Genomic DNA, 26,505 nt, shown 5'->3' with positions numbered 1-26,505 from the left:
TGCTTTCATCCTGGAGAACAATAGAGACATGAAGACGGAGCAGGAACAGTTTAGAAAGTGCTAGAACTGTTGCCTTTACTGGAAGGCAAGTTATTTGCTGAAAAATATCTACTGACCTCACTAAGACTTTTGCCACACTCCACAAGAGAAGCTCCATCACCACGCAAGATGCCAGCTGCTGGAAACATGTTTCATGGGCATGGGTATTACCCTCACCTTGCTGCTGCACTCTGGACACACCATTACCCTGGTGAACTACAGGGGTAATTCTCTCCCCCATACAAAGAGAATGTAATTGCCCCAAACAGCTTCTTTCGCTCTTAATCCTCTACCCAAAAAAAAACTTTGGAAAAATAAAAGATGGCTCTCTCCCTTCCCTGCTGCCCACCCCCGTCCCCTTTTAAATCAATTTAAAAACTGACAGCTGGATACAAAATCTCAAGGTCAGCCTCTAGATTTCTCCTGCCCGGCTCAGGGGATTGGAGCACCATCGTATTTGTAGCGCCACAGCTGCCTGCAGAGTAAAAGCCTGGTCTCTAGCTGCATTAAAGGTAATATAAATCATCGCTCTCTAGCTTGTCATTTTCTAGCTCTGGGCTGCAGGCCACGCAGAAATCCTAAATTTCCTTTAACTGAACTGTGCTTCCTTCTTTCTGAATAGCTGGAAACAGCTAGTGCCTCCATTTATTAACCTCTAGAAGCAGCTGCCTTCCTCCCAATCTGCTAGCCCCCGCTCACCTGCTATTTTGATATTAAGGTTAGCATCCAGGAGCAAATTCTCTGCCTTCAGGTCTCTGTGTACTATGTTACGGCAGTGACAAAAGTTAACGGCAGCAACGATCTGCTTGAATTTCCTCCGTGCTTCTTTCTCTGCCATCCGCCCATGGGCTACCAGATGATCTGTAGGGAGCCAAGAACAGAACAAAACTGTTACCAACACAGGAAAACCAGTCATAGGGCCTTCCAATGTACTCGTAACAAAAGATGTGCAAAAAGAAACGAAATTACATTTTACAAGGACCTAATCCCCTCCATTAAGTACAAACTGCAGAATAATTAAAAATACAGGTGACTGGGGTTTGTTAAATCAACTCACGCCATGAACGTAACTGCATTTTTCAGTTTTGCCATGAGGACAAAAGGATATTTCAATAGGCAGAAAAAGTGACACCTGCACTTTCACAACCGCATTCATAGAGGGACAGAGATTTGCAGCTGACAAGCAGAGCCTGTCACAGGTTTATCTTTGGCTCCCACAGCTTCAGTGGGTGCAAAGCCGGACATTAAGTTAGGAAACGGCTAAAAACGGTGCCACAAGAAGTCGGCCACAGCCTACCTACAAGCCAAGACATCATCAGCCCGGCTGCGAAGAACAACAAGCCAGGCTGGCTGGAAGCAACGGCTGGTTAATGAAAAGTGTTGAGGGTCTGACATTTTTTGTTCCCCACCAGAACAATTTAAGGCCTTCAGAAATGTTTTATAAAAGTGGTGACAGGCCAGCCCCAGAAAGGCTACGCGCCCAGAGCATGAGGCTCCCCGAGGAAGTGGGAGACCAGGGTTCAAGTGCTGCTCTGTCCAACTCCCTCCCTCTGGTTTGGACCAGAAATACCATCCCTGACCTAGGAACACCCCCCCAGGGACACTAATGGAAGCCAACACGTCTCCCCCACACATTCTGCTTTCAGCAAACCGGCGCTTTCCAACAAAAACGTTTTGTCAAAAAATTCCCGCCTGGAGCCAATACATTCCACTGTGCACCTGAGAGCAGTTACACTGGGGAAGGGACTTCAACCCCCAGCCTCAGGGCTTAAGACAACCTCTCACTATTAGTTCACAGTGAGGCCTAACATGTGGGGCAGATGAGAACATCTGCTATTGCATTCCTGTGCCTCCCCCTGCAGCAGCTGGTGCCAACTGTTGCAGTCAGGGTGTTGGGCTAGATGGATCCCAGGCCACAGCCAGCCCGACACTTCCAATGCCCTTACAGAACAACGCCTTTTCTTCGGGGTCTCCCATGCAAACTCTGACCCAGTTGGACCCCACGTGGCTTATTAGATCACAGAGGCATCTTGCTGCAAGCCAAGGTCGATCAATACACTTTACATCTTCAAAACCACCCAACAGCGAAACAGAGACACGGCTTTGAAAAGTCATGATTCATCCAAGAGGAGCTGTCAAACTACTGAGCTCTCAGAGGTTTGCTTGGAGAGCTATAATCCGAAGGCCAGAAGCTGAGCCAGCTACTAGCTACGCTTCCCTGCCAGTTGCGAGGGGGAAGGAAGGTGGAAAATATAGAAAAGCAGCTAGACTACTGCAGGCAGCAACACTCAAGGACGCGCAGTTCGTTTGGTAACGAAGGGGGCTCTGCTCCATGCTGAGGAGTGTTCAAAGCTTGCCCTTATTCTTTGATCGTGGAGCAGTTGTCAATCTGTGGATCAGCTGGGATTCACACGCCACTGGCTGGCAGGTTATACCATGCTAGCTCCAGCTCCTTGTTTCCGTCAGCTGCTGCAGTGCTACACACTCTTCTACGTACACGAAGGAGAAGGAGGGGAAGCTAGAGCCACCAGTCAAATGATTAACAAGCCAATGCCTTCCTACGTGTTCGCCGCTCTGTAAGCGCCTGCCCGGGGTGCCAGAGAAGTTGCATGGCTGCCAAGAGGGCTGGGAAGAGTTGCCACAAGACTACGAAGATGGGACCCACGCTATGAGAAAGCCTGACAAACACTGACTTAAGGCACCCTGGAGCGCCTGCACTATCCAAATATCCCATACATGGAAATAACCAGAAGACTCGCCAAGTTTACATAACCAATGGAAAGAGCAACCCCATACCGAGCCCTACACCATTAGTGCTATTCAGGCCCCTTCCCTCTAAGGGCCCAATAGCGCAGCTAAGTCACGTGTTTCAGACACCGGTCTGCTTTTACACTCGTGCAAGACAGCGAACACAGAACAAAGCAACCGACACTAGGTTCTCCTAACTCTACACTGCTTTATTTCTATTTATTTTCATAGCACTACAACAATAAGCAATTCATAGCACTGCAAATGAACATGTGTCCGCACACAGGCACACAATACATGCCATCTGCTGAGAATAGACTACTTTCTGCTGCCGTCAGTTCAGAGGCTGCTCAGGAGTTAATGTACGAGTTCAACTTCAGTTTTGAGTCAATTTTCTTGGTTGAAAGCAATTTGAAGGAAGAAGGTTAAGTACATGTCCATTATCTTTCACATCCTCCAGGTTAATTACACTGCACTTTGTGCCACGCTGGAGCTAAAATCAAGTCACGGAGAAGATGAACAGATGCACCAGCAGGCAAAACCCAAGAGAAATTTCCATCTTTCTATATACTTTGTACAGCACATTAAGCTTAACCCTTAGACATCCTCAGGAGGCAGTTCAGAAAGATACAGAAGCCATCTCTCACATCGAGGCGGGGCAGGTCTTGATGGGAGACAGAGGCAAGGACCATGGCTTCTTTCAGAACAGACAGAAGCCAGCAACACATTGCAATAATGCTTTCAGAACGGGGACGGCAGAAGAAAGGTTGCAGCCTCCCACTGTGGTCAAGAGACCACCGATGTGACGTCCAGATATCCAGAACCCAAAGCCCAGGTGGTTCAATGTACTTTGCTTCATAAAGTGCATTCATTAGAGAGCATGAAAGACTTCCGTTCTTGAAGAGAATAAAAATAACCAGGTCGTGAAGGTTTCCCCATCAGGTGGTTATTCTGCCAAGCCACCCATTAATTAGAATACCTGACAAACCATTGTTTTGCAGTAGGTGCTAATTAACAAAATTCATCAAAACAGTTCTGCTTGCTTCTGAAGAACAGCAAGTCATTCTCTGGGGTTTGATCAGAAGGATGATCTTCCCCCAAACCTTGACAGCTTTGATTTATTTAGCAAGCAAGTCTGTACAGGATTGCATGTGGGGAAAGCATCTATTTAAATGCGACCCTTCAAGCATTTGCTAGCAAGAGCAGTACCTGCCGTCAGGAGCAGTCTCACCAGGTATGACAAGGCACCACTCCTGGGTGTAAGCTCCTTTGGGAAGAACCAAAAAAAGTGTCTTTGTGGGCGCCACGTTAGAAACGCTGCCGCTGATGAAGAGGTCCTGGATCCAGGCAGGCCTCAGGCTAATCAAGTCACTTGCATGCTCCAAACTTTGCAGGTCTGGCGGTTGTGTTTGCAGAGGTAATAAAAACACACTCGATGAAGCAAAACTCAATATTCTGATACCAGCACGGAGAACGCACATTACGGTTCAAAAAAGGTAAATCTCACACTTCCCTCCTGTCCCCCCAGAAGCCCGAAACCCAGCCTGCCATTGCAGAAGGAACGTTTCTAACAAGGCTCCCACAAAGACACTTTGGTTCTTCCCAGGTCCAAGCACAAATTAAAAGGGCAGGAGGAAAGGAAAGGAAACGAAAACACTGCATTTGGATCATTTTTAAACCCAGACTTCACAAGCTGTAAAGCAAGAATCATTTCTGACCCTCAATCGATCCGATTTCACGTGTTCTGCCAGGCTCTAAAGAATTTGTTTTTCCACGTGCTCAGTCTTACCAAGTTCCCCTAGGTCGCTTCCCTTAGGGACTGCAGGATCACACAACTTGGCATGTAGGGCTTCAGTTTTTAATTAAGGGACATCTGGAGTTTGCGTATGGGGTAATTCTTCCCTTCCCAACCCCATCTCCTCCCAAAACTCTCTGGTTCTACTTCTGCCTTCAAGTACCACTTCTCAGCTCCTTGCAGTATGCCCAACAGGCCACTGCAAACGCACAGGGCAGTTAAACACACACTTCAGAGCTTGATTCTCAAATGCAGCTTGCCCCAGGTCTCCACCACCCACAGAGCGCTGCCTCCCCCGTTCCAGCACGCTCCGCTCAAGCTGCAAGCATTCCTCGAAGCTTAGAAGTGAAATTTCACATCTACGGGAGATATCCAGAGCCGAGGCCCATCCCCGAGCTTTGCACGTAGGCACAGCGTTTGCAGAAATGCTGACATTTCAGTACAAACTCTAGAGGCCGGATAAAAAAACAATGAAGCTAAAGAATACTTCACATACCAGGAAGGGCAACTGTATTTGGAAGTTAACCACTGCCGTCTTAGCTTGCAAAAAAACCCAACCCTTGTGCAAAGGCCCCGAGGGCTGAACCGGAGGCCCGGTCACCTTCGTGCCAAAGCCCGAGGAATCGCAGACATTCGGTGCCGCCTTCTGAAGAGCACAGAAGGAACAAGCAAAGTCGCACGGACTGTTCCTAGGCAGCAAGGCATATGCAATCCCACTTCAGAGTCCTCCTGACAGCATCTCGAGCCTGATCCTGCTGTTCCTGAGGTGGAAAAGCAGGAGCAGACCCAGGAGGTTTGGCCTGATGGATAAAGCACATGACCGGTACCCCTGAAAGCAGGTGCTGCTCCTGGCCCCAGGATAGACTCCCACTGCATGGCACAGGAAAGTCACTTCACCCTCTGTAAAGTAACACCCAGCCCTCACACGGAGAGGATGAGGCTCAAGTTAAGTTGGCAGAGAACCGAAGGCTCCATGTGAAACCTGACATTTTAAACAGCACTAGGAAAGGCCTCTTCACTGAACTTTTCCTTTGCGGCCTGCTGCACTGTGCAAGGCGCTGCACAGATGCAAGTTCCCAACCCCACAAAACTTATGATTAAAAAGACAGGACAAATGGTAGGAGGAACGGGCGAGTAAATGGAGACTGCAGCTTGTGCTGGTCTCATCAAGATCACAGCTCACAAGAGCTAACAAGGGGCAAGGAAGCAAAGTTACTAATTTTTACGTTTTTCAATGTTTACCCAACGCCCTTGAAGCCATACCCGTTTACAGCAACCGTCAACTGGAAGAACTGCATCCTACGCTTGCTCTGTGAAACATTTACCATTGTAAAGTACACTTTTTTTTCCAGCTTCTGCAAGTCTATTTAAAAAGAGTTCAGAATCGCTTACAGTCACTCGAGGCATGGAAAAACGTGCAATATGAGGAGAGGCAATACAGTATCGCAGGAATTGTACAGCAGAAACAGTCCTTACGCAGAGCAAGATTTCTCTTTCTTCTAATGTCCTGTAAACAGAATATCATGGCTGCCCTTTACCTCCTCTTTTCTCATTCAGTGACAAGGCTTCACTTTGAAACCCGGCTTCCCTGGGCACATTGCCCACACAAGGGCACTAAAGGCAAGGCGGTGATTCAGATGACCGGTATTAAATATGCAGGAGAGCAGCCTGGTGCTCAAGCAGCAGATAACTAATGCGATGCTTGATGAGACTGCTCCACCAAATGCATCCCACAAACTGCTCAGATGTTTGCCATGTTGCATACATGGAAACATTCCGCTTGCATGGCTGCGCGAAGAGAAACTCGGCTCCTGAGATCACGTCAGGACGGCAGCCGCAGTAGCCGATTCGAAGCCTGCTTCCCCACAAATCTTGGCCGCGTTACCAACAGAAATTAAAAGTCATTTTAAGCACCGAATCAGTGAAACTTCTCCCCTCCTCCAAAACGCTCCGTGCTCTTTTTACAGTAGTGGCACTGTAAGCCACCGGCTGGGAGTTATACCTGCACCTGCTGCAAGAGGAAAGGCAACTTTGAAGATGCTCACAGTAAATTTAGCCATGTCAGAAAACAAGTAATCCACAAAAGGGATGGGTACTTGAATGGACACAAGACGTTAAGAAAATTTGGCCTTCAGAGCGAGCCGTTTTAGACTTGTGGATTCCCAGCCACTGAACTCAGAGAGCATGAATGGACTTGAAGCCTGCCGGAGCAGTCAGACCCCCCTGGCAAAACAAGGGCATGAGATTCTTCTTGGCGTCAGCAACGTCACCGACTGCAAGGAAGCATTCTTCCGGCTTCCGATGAACTGTTTCTTCTGTTAGATCACGGGCTCTGGATACTTGGGAAAGCTCCTGATCAAAACTGCTGGGATTCTGGCTGCATTCAGATGTCCAGTCAGGGGTTACCAGACCCCGGGTGAAGTCTAAGAACACCAGAACACGAGAGGGGCAGCATTTGCTACCTCTCTATTGTAAGAAACTACTGCCCTTCTGCATAACTGGTTATGTTCGGACTCCACTGCTTACAGCTACGAGTGGGGATACAGTACCGGGCAGTGTAGCAAGTTAGCACTTCCAATGGGCTGAATTTACTACAACGTTAAGTATTTTGGAAAGCATTTAGAATTTCATGTCAATTCATATACATGGCTATTTTTGCAACCCAAGGAATTCATTCCAAGTTTGCATACTAAATGTACATCATTCTGGTTGCAAAGTATAGTTAGATTGTCTCTGCCAAATTCAATAGGAGAGGAAAAAAATAGATATATCACCCCTTCCAGAGGGACCCAGAGAAAAGCTAAGTCTCCCACTGTGCTGGCAGTGAAGCTTGAATGCTTTTGCTGCTGTAGCACTGTCATTATCACTTGCTACACCAAGCAAACTCAGCTTCATAAGCTATCAGAATTACAGGGCCTCCAGCACTCCCCAAGTAATGCCCGAGACAGCAGAAGGCTCGGCTGGGCAAAGCTAAATTTTCCTTGGACAATCTGCACCTGTTGAGCATCGGCAACAGCTGACGTCCTCCTAAAACTGCACCTTCTCTAGAGAACCAGGAATCAAAAGGAACAGCAGAGTATAAACAGGGAAGCAATGCATCTACTTTTTCATTCAGTAGTAATTAATTACAAAGACTCCGAAAGAACGTTATGCTAGACTTATGGTTCAAGAGGCCCTTTTGGCTGCCAGCCACATACAGGTGAGGCCTCAGGTGATGCACCTAGAGTGGTAGTACTACCGTCCGAAGGTCGGAACAGGAGATCCCGACGTGACCAGAGAACTATATCAACCAGTCATCCCAAGCCCAACTCGCTCTGCCTCAGCTGCCCAGCCTGTACACCGCAGCTAGGATTTCCCCACATCACAGGCTTCCTGCAAGGATACATTCACTAATGTTTGCAAGACTTTGATAACCCAGGATAAAAAGCACAGAAGTCGGTACTTTGTTCACAGCTGGTAACCAAAACACCTGCACTCCCATTCCAGAGCTGCTCAAGCAGCAGCCATCGCTTGGAATACACTAGCGCTCTTCCTCAGAGCCCAGATCTGCGACCCTAGGAGTCAGAGAGAGATCAGCACAAAAACCTCCAGCTCCAACGAGGACAGACGGCCGTGCTGCTTCAGAACAGAGGTCATCAGCATGCTGGTTAGACACGCCTCTCAATACCCTGGGTTCTGAGCAATGGCACCTGAAATCGCCTCCTTGACACGCACACGGCAACAGTTCTCCTCCTGTTATCGCTTCAACTATTCAAGTTGCTCCTTGTTTACGTGTTCGATCCTCATTAAGTATTTTTGCAAGTCCAGATAAAAGGAACAATCAAAGACTGGGAAAAAAAAGCACCTGGCATTCATCCAGCCTCAGCTTCCAGGAGCAGTTTTTGCACTGCACTCACCAATAAGATCTCTTCCAACCAACTTTTCCACCTTGACTCTGCTGTGAACGAGGACTATTTCAGCATCATTAAGGATCTTCTCCTTCATTCATACCTCCCTCTCCACTGGCAGTCAGAATACTTTCTTATTTTCACAGCAACATGCATGTCACCATCAAGGAGAACATAATACAGTGACAAACAAGAGATGATTGACCAAAATATTTTGGGGCTTAGGTGGCAGGCCTGCAAAGTTTCAGTGCATCCCAAGATCAAAGCTGTCTCACCTAGAACGTGGTTTAAGCAAGGTGGACACCAGCCTGGTTCTAGTAGCAAGGTGTCCTGCAAAAGGAGTGGGAAAGAGTCCCCTCCACCACGAGCTGAGCTAGCTAAACCATATGGGAAAGCCCTGCCAAATCCTGATCCACCTGGGGAAACTAACCTTGGCACGTGAATGTATACGTGAGCAAACTCCCATGAGTATTCTCAGTCATAGTGTTAAAAAAAAAAAAAAAAAAAAAAAAAAAAAAAAAAAAAAAAAAGCAATTTGGCTGCACAGTTGAAGTATAATGGGTTTTCAAATTAAATCTACCTAAAGTGATCAGGGAAACCCAGGTAGACCCCTGTGAGCAGAAAGTGCAGTTTAAACACTGCACATGGCTAACAAGCATTAAGATGACATAAAAAGCAGTTAACTATAAGGAAGTATCATTCTAAAACGCAAGAGCATCAAAATGCTACTTTAGCCACAGGCAGCCAAGCCAGCTCATGTGACAAGTCACCAGTGGGTGAAACTTTAGCACCACTCTGGAAGGCAATGAGACAATCACTTTTCTACAAATTTAATCCCAGAAGTCAGCAAGCAGGCCAGGAAAGTGGAGTTTTGACAGGTGGTTCCAAGCAGAAACCATGGAGGGGAGACCCTTTTAGATCGGGAAGCTTATTTTCCCTTCAAGTTACACCCACTCTAAAGGAAAAATAAGCTTCTGCATTGCCTGATGGACATCCCAGTTTCTCCATACATACGTTTCCCCCCTCCCCCCCACATCAGTGGCAGTTACCAGGCTGAAGGGCCTCTCCAACTGAACCAAGAGCTGCAGAGCACCCAGATTCAGTTTACCGTATTTTTCCACGTGCATTATCTGATTAAAGAAGCAGTGAATGTACTTACCAAATATTTCCCCTCCGCTTGCGTACTCTGTCACTAGATAAATCATTCTCTCCGTCTCCATAACCTGGATACAAGGACAAAAAAAGTGACGGATAAGGAGACTGCCTAGTGCAAAAGGAAATTAAGCTAATTGGACTTATTTATTTGTTCCTTGTAATACTGACACACAACTGCTTTCAGCAAATTAAAAATACTGCAGTGCTGTATTTGCTGTTGGGACCAATGCAAGGAGAAGGGCAAAAGAGCATAAGAGCTTAAAATGGGGGGTTCTTACCACCGCTGAGTCTTTAACTAAATATAACCTCTCTCTATCTCTGCCACCACTTCCCGCAAAAAAGCCAGTTGCTAATCTTTGTTCCAAGAAGCTGGGAGAGTTTTCAGCTCCATTTGGCAGCCCAGAGAGTTCACCTTCAGTATTAATCGTTCGTCACTCTGAAACACTAAAATAACTGGGGGACACTTTCCAAATGAGGAAATATTTGCAGAACTGATGAATAACCTTTAAATGAGCTGTGATCTGTTAGAAATGCAAGCTGCTGGTTCAAAGGCTTTGCTTTAGGAAACCCGCATAGTTGAGCAAGGGGAAAAGTCCCATCTTCAAAGGGACTAGGCCTGGGGTATTCCAGCAGATAAAGGCCAGATACACTGTTAGACAAGTCCTCTCCTTGTGGAAAGCCATTTGAACCAACAGTTTGTGGGAACAATAAAAAAAAACAAAACCGATTTGCTCTGGTAGCAACGGACTAGATGAGAAGAGTACACCACTTTTCTTTGTGGTCCCAACATGACAGCCGAGATGCCGTCACACCACCTAGACTGATGGAGATTGGCAGTCGCCCATATTCAACCCACTATACCAGTCCACTCCAAGACTGCAGAGAGGGGGCTCACAGAAACGATGCATTCATTTGGATCATTTAGACTAGAGGTACACTCCGACGTACCTCATGCTTAAACTAGACGTTACCATTGAAGTCATACGGTTTTTGAAGATTTCAAAGCCCATTTATTCTTCGCTACTGATGCTCATGGCTCAGTCGCTGTCACCCGCCTGAGAGAGCTGGAAACATGGCACAAGGCCTGAGCGCAGAGCAGCCAGAACAACTGGCTCCTTCCCACAAGGGAAGGGACAAGTCTGGGGGTAGATGGGCACAGGTGCCTCTGTCCTTTGCTAGCTGGCAAACATACATGGCTGTATGTGCAAGCACTCAGGGTGAGCTGGAGGATTTAGGTAAAAAAGAAAAGAAGAGATTGTGGAGAGACATTTCAAGAGACTGTGCAAGACAGCTCTTGGGGAAAGTAGGAAGAAGGACACAGCACGGAGATAGAGAAAGGAAAGAGAAACTAAATACAGGGACAAAATAGGGGAACATCACATACCAAGCGCTTAAGTGGCAAGAAGCGACCGTCTGAGCAGAGCATAAATCCCACTGTGATTTAGAACAAAAAGGTTCCCGGGCAAGCCAAGGTGCTTGGAAAATCTGAAGCTTTCAAGAGAGTAGAGAGAAGTCCAGGTCCAGCATTAGATGGGAACTGCATTTTGCAACTTCATTTAACAGAAAGTTGCCTGACAACGCCCAGTTACAGGCAGTGGCACGGCACTGATGCTCTTACATACCACAGCTGCAGTTTAGGGGACAGCCCTTTCTACAGGCATGACAGCCAGGAGTTTTAGGAGAGGGCTGTATGAGTTACCTTGGGGGCTCACAGGTGTCTAAAGTTTTCCAGTCCTGGATTGTGCTAATTTTTCACAACTTGATCAATGATAAAAACAGACGTGCACACAAGTTCATTTCATTTTCACTGCAAACAGCATGGGTGAGTTTGGTTTCTGCAGGAGTTTAAAAAAAATATATCACAAAAACACCTTTAATGGTGTCTGCTTCTGCCAACACTCGTTTCCCACAGGAGCTAAATTGTCCAAACCGGTGTGAAAGGGACCGTCATTTCTAGCAGAGAAACTGAGCACTTAGAACCCCAAGAGGTAGGTTTTATTAAGAGTTTGGGCTCTGAAGCATGTGCCCTTCCCCTTCAAAAAAAAAAAATGCATGACCTGGACAATGGCAGCTGGTTAAGCAGCTGTTTCTTTTCCCTTTTTTTTTTCTTTTTTTTAAAAGATCTAATGAACAGATGCTGCAGGGACAAGCTCTTAGATTTAGGATGCACTATCCAGCTCCACTCCATTCTCATGTGATGTGGTTTCCAGTTATCCCTTAACGGTAACTCCACACTGGTGCCGAAAAACATAGGGTAGGTCTTTCCTGGTCCAGACTAACCTAGTACCATCCATTACTTCAGCCAATAGACACCTTCTCTTTTTGCATGTTGCAAGCCTAAAGAAATGTGATTTTTGAATTCAGATCCCTAGGGAAAAAAGCAGTGAAGAAGAACTTTGATTTTTCTCCTCTTCAAGTTTCACAGGTTTTATAACCATGCCCCTCTCAGACATCAGAGAACAAAGTCACTAAAAGCACCCCCTCAGCAGAGCCAGCTGGAGCATGCCACACAGTGGGGCTCTGTGCTAACCTGCTGGAGCGGAGACATGGATGCGGCCTATTGAGGATTCGATCTAATGCTTTATACAGCACAACATTGGTTGAACAGAAGCTGTTGGCTTAAGAGAAGTATGAACTGCTCTCTCGAGGAGGTCTCTGCATACATATTGAAGGTACTACACCTGTCCGCTTCCCAGACATTTCATGCCTGGCTCTCCAGTCAAAGTGTCAGATTCATTAGCCCTCGCCACCTGTAGACCTGCGTTTCCCAATCAGTGTGCCATGGCACAAAAGTGCACCATCAGAAGTGAACAGGTGTGCCTCGGGATTTTACCATGGCAATGAGCTACATTAGGTGTGGGGATGGGGAACACCTTAACAGGTGTGCTGAGGGGGAGGGGGGGGAAAAAAAAATGTATTAATGTCAGTGTGCCTTGGGCTGGAAAAGATTGGGAAATAGTGGTGTAGACTCTCAGGTTGATCTGAGTTGTGTATCAGTGGCTCTTTAGAAGCTAAGTTCACCATGAACCAGAACTAGCCACAAGTAGATAGCAGCTGCTTCTAGAAGTCACTCTCGTAATGACGGTTACAGCATCTTGCCCCCTTGACAAACATACACAGAGCCAATAAGCAAAGGGAAATAAACCCCTAATTCTTTCTTTATCTAATATTCCAGCTGTTCAAATCCTGCCACCAGCCTGTGGTCAGGAAGCTACCAACATGCAGACCTCCTGTTCCAGTGCGTGTCCAGAAGGACAGCCCCCTACCTGGTTCACCTTGGTGCATTTCCCCTCTCAGAGTCTTGCCCATTCTAGGATCCAATCCTCAAGAACAGCTGTCGGGCGCCTGTGGCCACACAGCCCCCCAGCTTGGACAAAACCCACCTCTGCTTCCAACTTTACTCCATGAGTTTTCTACCAGGGGGAGGGGGAGGTTAGAGAAAGAAATCCTTTGATTTGTTAGTTCAGTTGCTGAACCTTGTGCTCCAGCCTTTCGGCCAACAAAATTCTGGCAGGAGGTAGGGGAGGAAGCCTTTGATCACTGCATCACTAACAGCTCAGTCAAACCTGGGACTTTAAGGCCATGTCAAATTACATACATTTAGTCCCCAAGACCAAGGCCACCTCAGCCTGCCTCCAGCTTCCAGCCCACCCTGTCCTCCAAGTAGGCATGGCCCTGCCAAAGCAGTGACCCACCCCACGTGCACCCAGTAACTCTGTGCATCGTGCCTAGCATACTCCCGTTGCTTCTGTCTGCAGAACAGAAGCCAGTGAAGCGACACAAAGGTCAGACACAAAACTCTGCAGCGATGCAAGTGGCAAGGCCACTGTGGATCACCTCCCAGGCAAGCACTGGAGGAACACAAGGGGGGCATATAAAGACCACAAGGAAAAGATGTGCTCAACTCCTCCCAGCAAGCCGAGACACCTGCTCTCTCTGTGTTAAACTGAACTTCGTTCAGGTGCACAGCTGAAGAGTAGCAACAGGTCAGTCCACTGAGGGAGTCTGATCTCCAGAAAGCAGTGGATTTGCTACTCGTTTTTACTTTTCATCTAGCTTCCCTGACAGCAGGGAACATCCCATACTTTGCACAGCAGCACAGGGTGATCCCTCTGTGCTCTCTGTAGTAGAGAGCCAGTGGCGCGGCGGTGGGGAAAACCCGTTACGCAACGCTCCTACCTGATACAATCGGATGATATGGGGGTGGCAAAGCATCTTCATGATCTGAACTTCTCTAAAAATCTTCTTGAGGTTCTCTTCATCCAGCTGAGTCTTGTCAATGATCTTTATAGCAACCTGGCAGGAAGACAGACACAGGGTGTTTGTTCATTCAGCTCTCGGGATTAGGACAGTATTCCTATTACCACAGCTTGCAGGAGCCCAAGGCACAGGCAGGAGCTCCAGTGGTAAGTGCCATGAACAACACAGGTTTCTGCCCAAACAAGCTTACAGTCTTAGAACAGTCCAGCAGACAGAGGAGAGCTCCCCCACTTCGGTACAGGCCACGCACCACCTAACACAGAGGTATTTTGCTTTGATGAGCAAAGGTAGCACCATCCCAGAGGCGCACGGTGCTAACAGCCAAAGGCAGCCATTCTCTGTACAGACTGCTCACATCAGGAACTGATACTGGGCTCCTGGATATTTTTCCTCCAGAGATTCCCATCTCACACTGGCTCTGTCTGTAGGTCAAAAAGGCAAGACAACTTTCTGGTCACTGCCACCATGTCCTAACCTACTGATCCTGCTGCTTGTATGCAAGCTTAGTGCTGGTAAAAGGGGTCCCACCAAGATGGAGAGAAGATACTGCATCACTCCAGGACACAGCTGAATTTGCTTAAGTGCACTAGCTTTGTATCTCCATGTCTGAAAAGGCTTGACTTCTTTTACGATGAGCGTTAACAGCAAGCTTCCTGGCTTCTTATGCTTGTTTTGAGAATCATCACAATATCCCTAAAAATGTTTTATGTTAAAGTACATGTCATTAGTCTCAACCTTAGACTCCATTTCAACATACGTTTTGCTTGGGAATGCAAGGCTCATTCCTTCACTATTAACACTTTCAAGAAGTGGCTCTCCCTTGATTCAAAGGGGGGAGAAAGTCAGCAAAGAAAACAAATTGTGAGCATTCAGCAAGTTTTGATCAAATCAAGCTTGAGAAGAGATGAATGGCAGGCAAAGCCAGCAAAGCCCTCCCACATGCAGTAAAAAAGCAGCCAAGAAACGCACCAATCTTCCCCAACTAGAGGAATTCATTGGAGCCTTGCCTCTGCCATGCTCACCATCTGAGACGAAGGGGACATGGAGTTGCTTCTCATTTACCAAACCTCAGCCTAGGTTGACAAACCCTTCCTGAGCTCAGCATTTCCCCCACAAAGATTAATTTGTGACAAAGGTACACATCTGTTAGAAATCAGCAGGGGAAAAGAAACCAAAAACAACGTCTATTCTTACACAAGTCTCTTCTTTACCCCCTCATAGGTTATAAGCAGACTGGTGACTGCTAGTATGGAGGGCCTGAGTTATTCTGGTCAGGCTGTAGGTGGGCTGCTGGTTAGTTATCTATTTAGACATTTAATAGTTTGGGTATGACATGGCCAGCATTTCTTTATTGGTGTAGCCCCTGCAAGTGCCTCCAGCCAGCTGCTCTTGAAGAACACCAGGCCACAAAACTGCTCTGGTCCCGTCACGTACACAATGCCCCCTCCCACCACTGCACACTAGCGCGCACGGCGGCGGTGCCACCACATCCCAGATGAGAACTTTGTGCAAAACATGCCCTGCACAACGTGGGCTCGTGCTCGGCCCTCTTCCCCAAGCTGGTGTGGATCTCGCCACTCATTTCTTCACTCACCCATCTCAAATCTACCCCACAGCAGCCATCTAGCCTTACGCTCCAGCTCGGAGAAGCGTGTGATCTTGTTGCACAGAAGGTAGGAACAGAGACCTCATTGTTATGTGACTGGCAAAGGCCATGTGAATGATCCTTCAGCTCCTGACAGACGGATACAATTTCTGCTTAGAGGGAGGAGGTTTCAGACTGATACCAAACAATCCTTCTCATCATGCCCGTCTTTTTAAGTTTGTTAAAAAGTTAAGAGCTCTTTTTAAGTGAGAACACAAGCGGTTATAGGAGAAAAAACAAGTCCAATTTTTGACTGCTGGGGTACCAGTATCATGCAAATACCACCATATCCAGACACAGCAGAAAGTTTTCTTCCCTTAAGATCCAGAATGATCAGAGGCAGCAGTGCACATCATCTACTGCATGGGCATGCAGACACCGGGACGGCAAAACATGCACATCAGAGAGAGGGGGAAGTCAGTTTGCTTGTCTGAAGCCAAGGAACACCACAGTGCCCGAAATGCACTTCCTCTCTGCTCCTCGCTGGCTTGCCTTGGAAACCCAAGAGGATGTAGCCCTGGCTACACAAACCGACTTGGGAAGCAGCAAGCAGGCACTGTGTGGAAAGGAAGGCTGTTTCCCCAATTTTATATTTCTTTAAAAAAGAATCAGACTAGCTGGAATAATTAAAGAACCGATTCAAAGTGTTCCAGTAAGGGGAGCTGGACTCTGACCAGATCAGAGCAGTGCATGTTCAGCCTGAATGGGAACAAATTGTTTAATTGAAAGCACCTGGGTTAGGACAGACCTCCTTTTCTGGAGGGGCTGTTGAAGCAGCTGCTGCAGGCAACTCCCCTTCCAAGGGAGCAGAGAGAGCTGTCACCACCCCACCGGAGGGAAGCAGAGCCTGCTCTTCCAGGCAGGGAGGAAAGCAGGAACTGACAGGTGCTGCAGACTTCTGCAGCAACACAGCGAGCTGACAGCTCTGCCCAGCATGCATCCATCCAATACTTAGGGAGCGCTCTAAGCAAAGCCCCACCTGATTAACGCACCCCTCTCCCCCCAGGACACGGCCCGGCTGCACTGCACCAGCTAAGCCCTGCGAGGAAAGAACCCAGCACCGGGAGAGAAAAATCAACATCCGCTGCCAAATGTTCTTGTTCAGAGCTGGCATTTCCCGTGAGGGAAGAGCATGGGGGCTGATTTTCTGTAGCACGATGGACCCCGAGTCTGCCAGCGAAACAGGGATGCAAAGCCCCAGGCTAAGAGAAAGGCACACGGCCACGCCACGGGAAACAGCCCAGCTAGAAACTCGACCCGCTCCCTCCAGATGAGGCAGCACCTCTTTCACAAAACCGAATGCTCCCCGTGAAAGGGACCAGCCTGGCCCAGCAGGTCCGTCATGCTGGCTGGCAGGTCTCACAGCCCCGCAGAGCCCTCATCTTGTCGGCAGGCCATTAAAAATCACACAGCAGCAGACTGTGCCAGAGCCCAGCCTGGATTTCATTACAATACCTTCCCAAGTTTCCTCAGGGTGAACCTCCGCAAGGTGAGGCCGAGGAGCTGCTATTTGCTTAAAAAATAAGAGTCTAAACAGCCTCCCCCCACCCCCGCAAGCACCGCTACATACAGCTGGGCTTCCCAGCTTTTAAAGCACTGTTCTTGGTAGCAGACGATGACGCTCCCACAGGCGCTCTACATCCTGGGATATACCATGTCACTGGACACAAAACCGGACACTGACAAGATCTGCACACATGCTTGCTATCTGGGAAGCCAGAGAACAAGACACCCAGCACATCAGGAGCCCCACATCCCGGCCAAATGCCGCTATCAGTTGTGAAGAGGAGGCAGCAAGGAAGGGGAATGGACTGCAGACTCTCAGAACTCACATTCCAGCAGCGAGCTTGTCTTGAGCCCATGAACGCTACCAACGTGGCACACCATGACCTTAGGCCAGCAGCTCGGCTCATCTACAGCTATTTGTTAGAGCAAACTCACCGTGCCCTTCCAGCAGCCACCGTGCACCTCGGGAGAGGGAGAGATTCGGCGGTCCTAGCATTCCACAACCATTTGCTAAGGGCACGACTGTGCTGTGTGCGCAGCAGCCTCTGCTAACAAGCTGATCGCTGTCCTGGCCGCTTGGCCGCATAGCTCCCGGTTGTATTTTAAAAGCGAGGTGCTGGGCACACAGGCCGTATTTGAAGGGAGAATAAATATGATGAATGGAAGAGCAAAAACCACGCAGGCCAGCCAAGAGTGTGTTCCCGTGTAAACTGGGCATTTGACTGAATCGGGTAGATAACCAAGCTGAATAACTGGGGGGGGGGGATGAGCGCATGTGAAACCTCACATCCACGTATTGCTACAGGCTATGCAAGGGCTTTGCTCTGGCATTCGCACCTTGACTGCAGCACAGACTCGTGTTTCGTGCGGTGCTGGGTGTTTCCATGGCAGGCTGTAAACAGGCGTGTCAACAAGAGGCTTCACACACTAAGGAGCATGCCTGACCGAGAACATTTGCTACCTTGGAATTGGACACTTGCTCCACCACGGGAGAAGCACTTTTCAACAGTGGCGGTGCACAGCCCAACAAGAAAGACGGAAATGCAGCACCTAATCCACATGGCTCCATCTACGCTGCACAGGAACAATCCCTGGGCTGCATCCTCTACAGCAGCAAGCGCAGGCAAAACAGGCCTGTTACACTCTTCAGCTGAACAGCCTTTAGCAGGAAGGTAACTTCCGCGGTCGCCTGGACGCTGCCGCCTCTTCCACCAGCTGTGGAGATGCAGAACTCCTTTGCAAAGTCACATTTGCCAAATGCAAAATTAAAGGGGGTTGGCTTTGTTTGTTTAAGTCTCTGTAAGACATGGCGCACTGGGCCCCTGCAATCCACTCACAGCACAACAGAGCAGAGCCCTCTGCTTAGGACGGCTTGCGCCATGCAATTTGCTTCGGTCTACAGAGGGTGCAAATCTACTCTGCCTTCTGCCCGAGTTCAGATTACCATGGCTAACTACCTCTCTCACTGGTTGCCTGCTTAAACGAGATGCTCTGGGGATAGACAGGCAAAAGCAGAGGGCCAGCCTAGGCCATGGCCCATCTGTCCTAATTGCATCCGGCGTGCCCCCCGGCCCTCCCGTCTGGAGATCCCCGCCACTCCTACCTAACCCCTCCACCTCCTGCTGCGCCAAACAGTTGCCTGGTCACAGGACTGCCTGGAAATGCCACGTGCAACACCACAGCCTCTGCCTCTGGGACAACTCCTACTCTGGGGTCAAGTCATTTCTACCGGAAACTAAGATCTCAAGCCATCAGCTCCAGTGCTCAGCGCTAGAACAAGCAGCTGGCACAAAGCAGCAGAGCAGAGGGACTGGGAGAATGGCAAAGTCAGGCCCCTTTCTCCACATCCAAAGACTGCCAGACGTTAACTGGCAGCGATTAATGGGGTGACAAGCTGCTGCTGGTGCATTTTAGGCTTGCAGCATTCTTGAGGGGTGTTTACCCTCACCGTGGAACTAATTTCCATTAATTACACCTCGGATAAGTCTACAATAGACAGTTATAGCAGGGGCGGGCAACTATTTTGGGCAGAGGGCCACTTACTGAGTTTTGGCAAGCCACCGAGGGCCGCATGACAGGCAGCCAGGAGCAGATAAATATTAATTTTCTAAATTTTTTAGGGGCCCCGCAGGCCAGATAGTGCTGAGAAGCTAGAGGGGTGTCACGCAGGGCTCGGAAAGATCTGACCATCACGTTCTTTTCTCCAAGAGACTTTCCTCGTAAGAACAAGGTTTTATAAAGCTAAGAACAATAAAGACAGACAGGATTTCCCAGTAGTGGCAGCCAAGCCTACTCCCGAGAGCTACTGGACACCTTCAGAGGCATCAGCAGGGAAGAAAGCCGATCTGTCTAGAGCATTCCTGGGCATCTGCGTGCTCTTCCTGAAGTCCGCTCACCGTTACCTCTTTGCTATTGGGAAATCTGATTACACAGCTGTTTTATGAGGACTGAAGTGACATTTCCCAACCTGATCAAGACAAATGTGATAGTCGGAGTTAATGTTATTTGGTCAGCATCTCCAACAAAGCAGCAGCGGAGCAGAATGATTGCACCAGTCCCCTCGGACGGGATCCATGTTACGTGACGACCTGCGACAGAGCTGCGCATTGATGGGACTGAACGCACTGCGCAAAAATCCATGGTAGCAAAAGAAATACAGAACCATGCTGGCCAGAACATAGACCACTGTGGGTTTATCCCTTGAACAGACCTCCACATCCATCTTCAAGAGATAAGCAAAGAACCTGGCACTTTTAAAACAGAGTTGCTGCTTCAAACCCGCACTAGTCATGTGCAGACAAGTGCTCTGGGCACTGAGCGTATGAAACAGATGCCAGGTCTCAAAAAAAACCCTGGGTAACCCCCCCCGTGGTGCAGCCCCAGACAACTGGGAGTCTCCCCAGGAGACAAACTGTGAAGGGTTGAGTGAGGAAAAATTCCCTAATTTTCACCCACCACAAAAGAGGAAAGCTGGAATTTTGGAGGGAGTAGGCTGAGAGCACTTTCAGGCAGACAAACAGTTGGTTTCTCCATTCTGGCATTTCCCAGCTGGCCAATATTCTCTCTCCTCAATAAAGATGATTCAGGTTTTCACCGCAGCAAATCTGGCTCAAGTCCTGCAAGCACATCAGCCAAACTGACTTAGATCATCCAAGGCCCACTCGCAGGGAAACAATTGCAAAGGACACACATACTCCCTCACTGAAGAATGCCAGGCCACATCTAAAATTAACCCACAGAAAAGGTGTGCAAGAGGAAAGGGCTCTTCCCACAAGAGCAGGGCAGTCAGCCCAGGCACCAACACAAAGCACACCACCTTCTAAGGGGGCATCTGGGGCACCCCCACAGGAAAGAGGTACACAACTAAAGGTGGCCACCTGGGGCTTTGCTGAGCCCGTGAGTTCACACGGGGGAGCAGGAGTTGCACCCAAGTTCCAAGAGGCAGACATGAAGATTTCACGCCTGGCCAGAGACCCCCACGTGTTAACGAGGAACTTCAGCCTCAAATACAACTCCGATCCTATGCTGCCAGCTGTGTCCACTCCCCACCTCGTGACCCACTGACTGATTAGACAGGGTGCCGGCTTCTGTGAAATGTCAGGAAGGCAGCACTTGTGCCTGAACAGCAGTTTCAGGGGCAGCGTGCCAATGCTGCTGCCAGATAATAAAGGGGAGGCACTAAGTCCTGCTTGATTTTTATGGGTGTTGTTGCAAGTTCTCCTGGTTTTTCACAGTTGCCAAACTTGAACACTGAACTGCGATTGTATTTCCATGAGTGCCCGGCAGTTTCATGAGCTGCATAATAAAGTGTTTTAGTGAGCGGTTACCCAATTCCTCCATAAAGTCTAATGCAGAATGATCCTAATACAAACTGTTGGACCATAACTCCCTTGGAAGGGCTGTAGGAAAGGGTCAGCTAGTTATGCTGGTTTAAACGAGCATTCTTTTGAACTCGGGTTACTTTCCTTACTCCAGTCTGCCTCATCTGCCTATTTCCTTACCCCAAGCATTCTTACGTCTGTCCTAATACCGCTCTGGTGCTTGCCTGGAGATGCAGTTACGCTCTGGTCAGAGACAATTTTCTAAAAGAGTCTGTGTGACTCAGGAGCCCAACAGGATGCAAGCTTGAGTCATGTGAACACCATGAAGATCCCTCTCAGGATGACAGATAAGCCAGAAGAAGTGTTTTCATACCGCCTTGTCATCTCCACCTTCCACACTGCTTTCAACTCCACGTACCTGAAATTCATCTCTTGCTGAAATGGCACCTTTCCATGGTCAAGGTGCCTCAGGGTTACATGCACCGGAGACAAACAGAGATGGCTATCGTGCCAGTAAAGAGATAGTCCTTCTGCTAAAGCACGTCATCTCCATTACCAAAAGATAAAGCAGATGGGATTAGGGGAAAGGCATGGAGACCATCTTTTTATTCAGACTACCTGTGCAGGCAACAGCTCACTGTGGATGGAGCCCATTACCAATGGCAGAAATGCAGTACGCAGCCTGAAGGGACCATAATTAGTCACCGTTTCATAGCTGTTCAATGGCTTACGCAAGGAGCTGCCACGATTCAGCTAGTTCTCAACAGACAAGTATTCACATCACTCCCACACACGCAATTCACATCAATCAACTGCCTTGTTGGCAGCTGCAGAAGAGAAGCCAAGGCCTGGATCAATACAAGCGATGAACTACTACTGCTCTTAGAGGTGGTGCACCAAGAACAAAGTCTAACGCGCTGAAAGCCGCTAGTGCAATCCCCCGTTTCTTCCAAGGCCACGTAAAGTATGCGGAGGGGAAAAACCAGAGGAAACACAGTTGAATGAAGAACAAATCAGGCTGCAGTTAGAAGCAGAACAAAACCATAATCTAAAGTTCTCAAATAGTGAAATACTGAAGCAAAATGAGCCTGAAAAATTAACAATTCCAATATCAAAAGGTAATGAAGCTTCCAGGGTACAGGAGCTATGCCAGCTGCCAGCACACACACTGCTACCAATTAACAAAATGTTCCTTCAGTCTCTACAACATTTAAACACTTTTCCCCTCGCTGGATCCATCTAAGCTTTCCCCTAGTAATTTGAGGAACAAATCATTATTTAGAAGATTAAGCTCTAAACAACAATTCGGGAGGAAAGGTATCACCATGTTTAAACTAAGAATTGCAAGTCACTTCAGATGTCCTTCGCTCCAGAGCCAAAGGCCGTGGAGGCTGTTGGTTACACGTTGATAAATTTTCCTCTGCTGCCCTGTATTTTTTGGAGCCGTGCTGAGTGTGTAGGTCTGCCAGGCAAAAGCCTTATGAAAAGGTCTGGAAATTTCAAATGCAAAACAATATTAAAGCAAAAATAGAGAGTGAGGTAAATGAGGGAGAGGCAGAGATCCTGGAAGGAGGAGACCAGACAAAGTATGTTTAGTTATCCCTCATTATTGACATCACCATGAATTGCATCAAACAGGAACTCCAGAGCAAGACCGACCATATTTTTGGACCAAAATAGCACGTTTGCTCTCAGCCCAGATCTCAGAACAGTACCCTCTCCTCCCAGCAAGTCCACAACTCAGAAATGCCCTTTGGTTTCAAGCCCTCCAGCCCTCTCAAGCTTCCCTGCTGGACACTTCCCAGGGCTGTTCGCACCCCAAGAGCCACATGATCTCAAGCATCCCTTGGTCTGAGCAGGCTGCACCTCATTCCCTTTCTTGGTCTCTCTGCCATGCTTCCTGCGTACCAGTTCTCTGCCTATTACCCCTTCACGGAAACAGGGCCTTAAACCCAGCTGTCCTTGGCCCCAGTGCTGATTCCACCAAACCCCCGAGACTCGTAGCAGCTTAGCTGCTTGAGCTCGAGCTGTGTGGGCATGGTCTACAGTTCACCTCTGCAGGAAGGCGAGATGGAGGAAGCCGAAGGACAGATTTTGTAGGGGTTCCAAAGAGCAATGACTGTTACTCTGACTAGCACAAGGAACAAACAGATGCAGGAAAGCACAACCACCTGCACACATTTCTTTACCACGCTGGAGCATCCTGTGGGACTTTAGGCACAGCCCTTTAAGAAGATCCTTCTCCCTCTAGCTACCTGCACACATTTTCCCTGGAAGCTGGAGAGGAGTTGCACCTCTCCCTGCCTCCCCCTCTGCAGCCAAAATCCTGCCATTCTTGCTGACCGTCAGCCAGAGACCCTCTATTTTCTAACCTCAGCTTCTTCCTCTATTAACCCCTGGATCAGGCACCAGCTGATGGCTCTCTCTCGCCTCCTAATGACAGCTCAAACAGATGTTGATGTAGACAGCGTAGTTAAAGCTGTCTGCATAGGGCTAAGAAGAGAGCAACAGCAAAGTAAGTACGGCTGCAGTCAAGACTCCCGATTATTTTAAACTGGTCAGGTCACTGAGCAAGCAAACATTTTGACCCTCTTGCTAAGATTTATCAGGAAGAGACAGGCTCTGGCCCATCCCAGGGTCTGCAGGTTTGCAGCCAGCATCTGATGCACACAGCATCTCAGGAGCTGTACATGAGGAACCACGACCTGGTGTTACACTGCTCAGCACGGAGGTAACTGCTGCTGGACAACTCATTCTCCTTCTCTTATTTGAGGTCTGCGAGTCACAAACACCTTTGCTGCATGTCATATGTGAATCCCATCTCGCAGTTTCCTGTGCAGGCAATTACTGAAGCTATAGTGAAACCAGCTCAGCCCAGTGTCTGCATCCTTATGTCAAGGAAGGAAAAGACCATACTGAGCAGTTAAGCATCTTCTTGAGCATTTTCCTTTTTCAGGCGGCTGCTAACGAACTGCTGGCTTGGGCTAACTCTTACTTTCCTTCCCAAGCTTCCAGAAACCTCAGTCATTACTAGTAAGTAACAACCCAGAAAAGAAAAATTAAAAATCTTCTTTTCTGAGCTATATTTTTTCCAGAAGTCCGCTTATCACCAGCGATATCCCTTTTTTTTTTTTTAATAAATGTGTTTTAGTGCAACGGCCCTACAGAGCTGCAGTGACTTTGAGACAACACACAGCAAGACAAGCCGGAGTTTGTGCAACTTTCACTTGTAAAACAGTCCTGTTACTACCCATGTTTGTTAGTTTTTTAGCAAACAGGAAAAAGGACCTCTCCTAAGGCAAACAAAAGCAACCATCTCCTTGAGTGACTGTTTAATCATCAAAATACAGATGCTTGGAGAAGGGAACTAATTCCCTAGTCCACAAACACAGTTGTGGGCTGTGGAGGCCACGGGGCTCCAGTGGCCACGTATAAAATGAGAGCAGTATTATGCCATGGTTTTTCTTTCTGTTCGACTGCATTGCTCAATACACTGCAGTTGTATGGAGACCTCGAGGCTTTTTACCACCGCCTAAGACTGAGGAAATTTCCATGACAAGGAGCTTTGCAGTGATCAACCTGCCACAGATCAGAGCCGCACACAGTATAAGGAGGACCGCTCCTGGACTCCACCTGAAGTGGATAAAACCACTGCACCTGGATAAAACCTGTTTCCATCTTGGTGCCACGCAAACGTTTGCCAAAAGCACCAGTATTTACATCACAACCCAAGTCCTGCAGAAGGGAGGCCTGTTTCTAGGAGTTTTTTCTTGATTGCTGCCTTCCCCCCCGCTCCGTCTTCCTTCACTCCTTTTGTACTCAAATCACCCGCTTCGCTTTCTACACTGCTCTATGCTGTCCTTTCACAGCATCTGGTAAAGTGCACAAATGCTTGTGCTCTACATAAACCTTATTTAGTTAGCCCATAAGGTGCATAGTTACCCTGGCTTCTGCCTTTAAGAGGTCAGCTATTATTGCATATGGACTCATTAAAGACCAGTGGACTCTCTTCATTGGAAAGACAAGCTTACAATAAAGCAGAGTCTTCATCCATTTGCATTCAGGCATAAAACACCTAATGAAAGAGAGGAACCGGAAGAGCCGTTCACTTCCCATACCGATCCACAGCAGACCTAATATAGCAGAAAGGCAAGCTACCATCAGAGCCAAGGTGCTCTTAAAAAAAAAAAAAAATGCCCTCTAGCACTGTAGAAAGATTAGTCTCAGAAACTAGATAATACCACAGGCTGGAGTAGAACGGAAATTACCTCAAGGAAAGGAAAACAAAGAAACTGGGAATGAATGAGAGGGTCACGTATAAACCCATGCATGTAGCTAACAGGACAGGGCTGTTATGTCTACACATGCTCTTGCTGTCAGCAAAGACTGCAAGTAGGTAACACCTTTGTAAATGCTGTCCAGACACCTCCAAAATGTTTGTCCCAAGATACAAAAGCTGGTAGATTGAACCTCTGGATCACTGTAAGATAAGCCTGGTCCCAGAGGAATCCGTTATCAACACGATGGCCACTAAAAAGTTGAGACCTTAATTGAAGCTAGAAGTAAGCACTGCTCTTCACTGTCCATTAACAAAAAGTATAAACATTAATAACTTGGATGCGTTACCTTACAGACCTGCTTACAAGTTGGTAGGTAGAACTTGCTGTTCTGGTGGACAAAAGTACCCGGCCACTGTGAAGATGGCATTTAGTTACACTTCAATCATTATTACACCAACCAATGAGGATCACCATGGTGCAAACCAAGCTGTTCCTTGACACAGTCACAGAAGTACAAATACAATGCTGAAATCCATTGTTTAAAGCAAGGCTTCCTTCTTCTTGGTGGTTTGAAACACACAGATACGTCCCATCTCTACCACACATTTTAAGTCTGATCCAGGGGCAACTGCGTGGTAAAGCTCGTCCCCGACTCGGCCGACTTTGGTGCCGTCTCAGAACAGAGTACTCCTTGCTACACAGGTCTGCGCACCCACCCGGCAACCTGGCAGAAACTCGGCTCACCAGAAAAGTCTCTGTTTGTTGTAGCAATAGACTCCTGTTTAAGGAACACTCGGCTGACTGTCCTGCCGAGCTTCCTGCCATTTGCTCTTTCAACAGCCTCAAGTGTCAAATTGTGGGCCAGGACAATCCGTCACCTGAACAGTGCCGTCTAACTTGCAAGCAAAGAAAAAAAACGGAGCCAAAAGATCACATCAGGATTGAGGAGGTGACCATCTCGATACAGGAGGCAATACCCTCTTGGCACGATCAGAGATCATTACAGTCATCCTGGTTATTGATTTTGAGCATGGTTCAATAGTCACGCATGCATGGAGCAGATACTGTCCTGTCAGCAACCAGGAAAATGAATTAATGCTGGCACTTCACAGCCAGACAAGGAGATCGGAAAAAGGCCTGGACACCTAAAGGAAATTAAGTACTGCACCATAAACTGCTCATGGAGTAATCCCACGGATTACTCAATCTAATAGGAAATTACAGCCATCATCTTTTTCAGTGTACTGGGGCACACCTAGCAAGTGTGAAGCTCACAGCAGCCAACTGCTTAACAAGCAGGCCCCAAACAGAACACATTTCAGATTGCATTGAAACTGCAGATTGCACTGAAACTGGAAAAGGAAGCCCA

General features: G+C 47.9%; 1 protein-coding gene across 3 annotated transcripts in view; it reads right to left on the bottom strand.

The window, feature by feature from the left end:
• Positions 1-13,943, bottom strand: part of SIK3 (SIK family kinase 3) — a 51,657-nt gene extending 37,714 nt beyond the window's left edge. For 2 of the 3 annotated variants that reach the window (XM_019543100.1, XM_019543102.1), the window contains exons 1-3: positions 13,804-13,943; positions 9,629-9,692; positions 739-900 (exon numbers count right to left, since the gene is read on the bottom strand). In XM_019543100.1, the coding sequence (XP_019398645.1) occupies positions 739-900; positions 9,629-9,692; positions 13,804-13,845 (268 nt within the window). In that variant the 5' untranslated portion in view covers positions 13,846-13,943. Of the gene's footprint in view, positions 1-738; positions 901-4,576; positions 4,901-9,628; positions 9,693-13,803 lie in introns of those variants that run through there. The other variant, XM_019543101.1, reaches the window with a different exon arrangement.
• Positions 13,944-26,505: the final 12,562 nt, after the last annotated feature.

The sequence above is a fragment of the Crocodylus porosus genome, unplaced genomic scaffold (assembly GCF_001723895.1).
Source record: "Crocodylus porosus isolate Cpor-Errol unplaced genomic scaffold, CroPor_comp1, whole genome shotgun sequence".
NCBI classification, from domain to species: domain Eukaryota; kingdom Metazoa; phylum Chordata; order Crocodylia; family Crocodylidae; genus Crocodylus; species Crocodylus porosus.
Note: the sequence above shows the minus strand (reverse complement) of the source record. Positions and strands in the feature narration are given on the sequence as shown.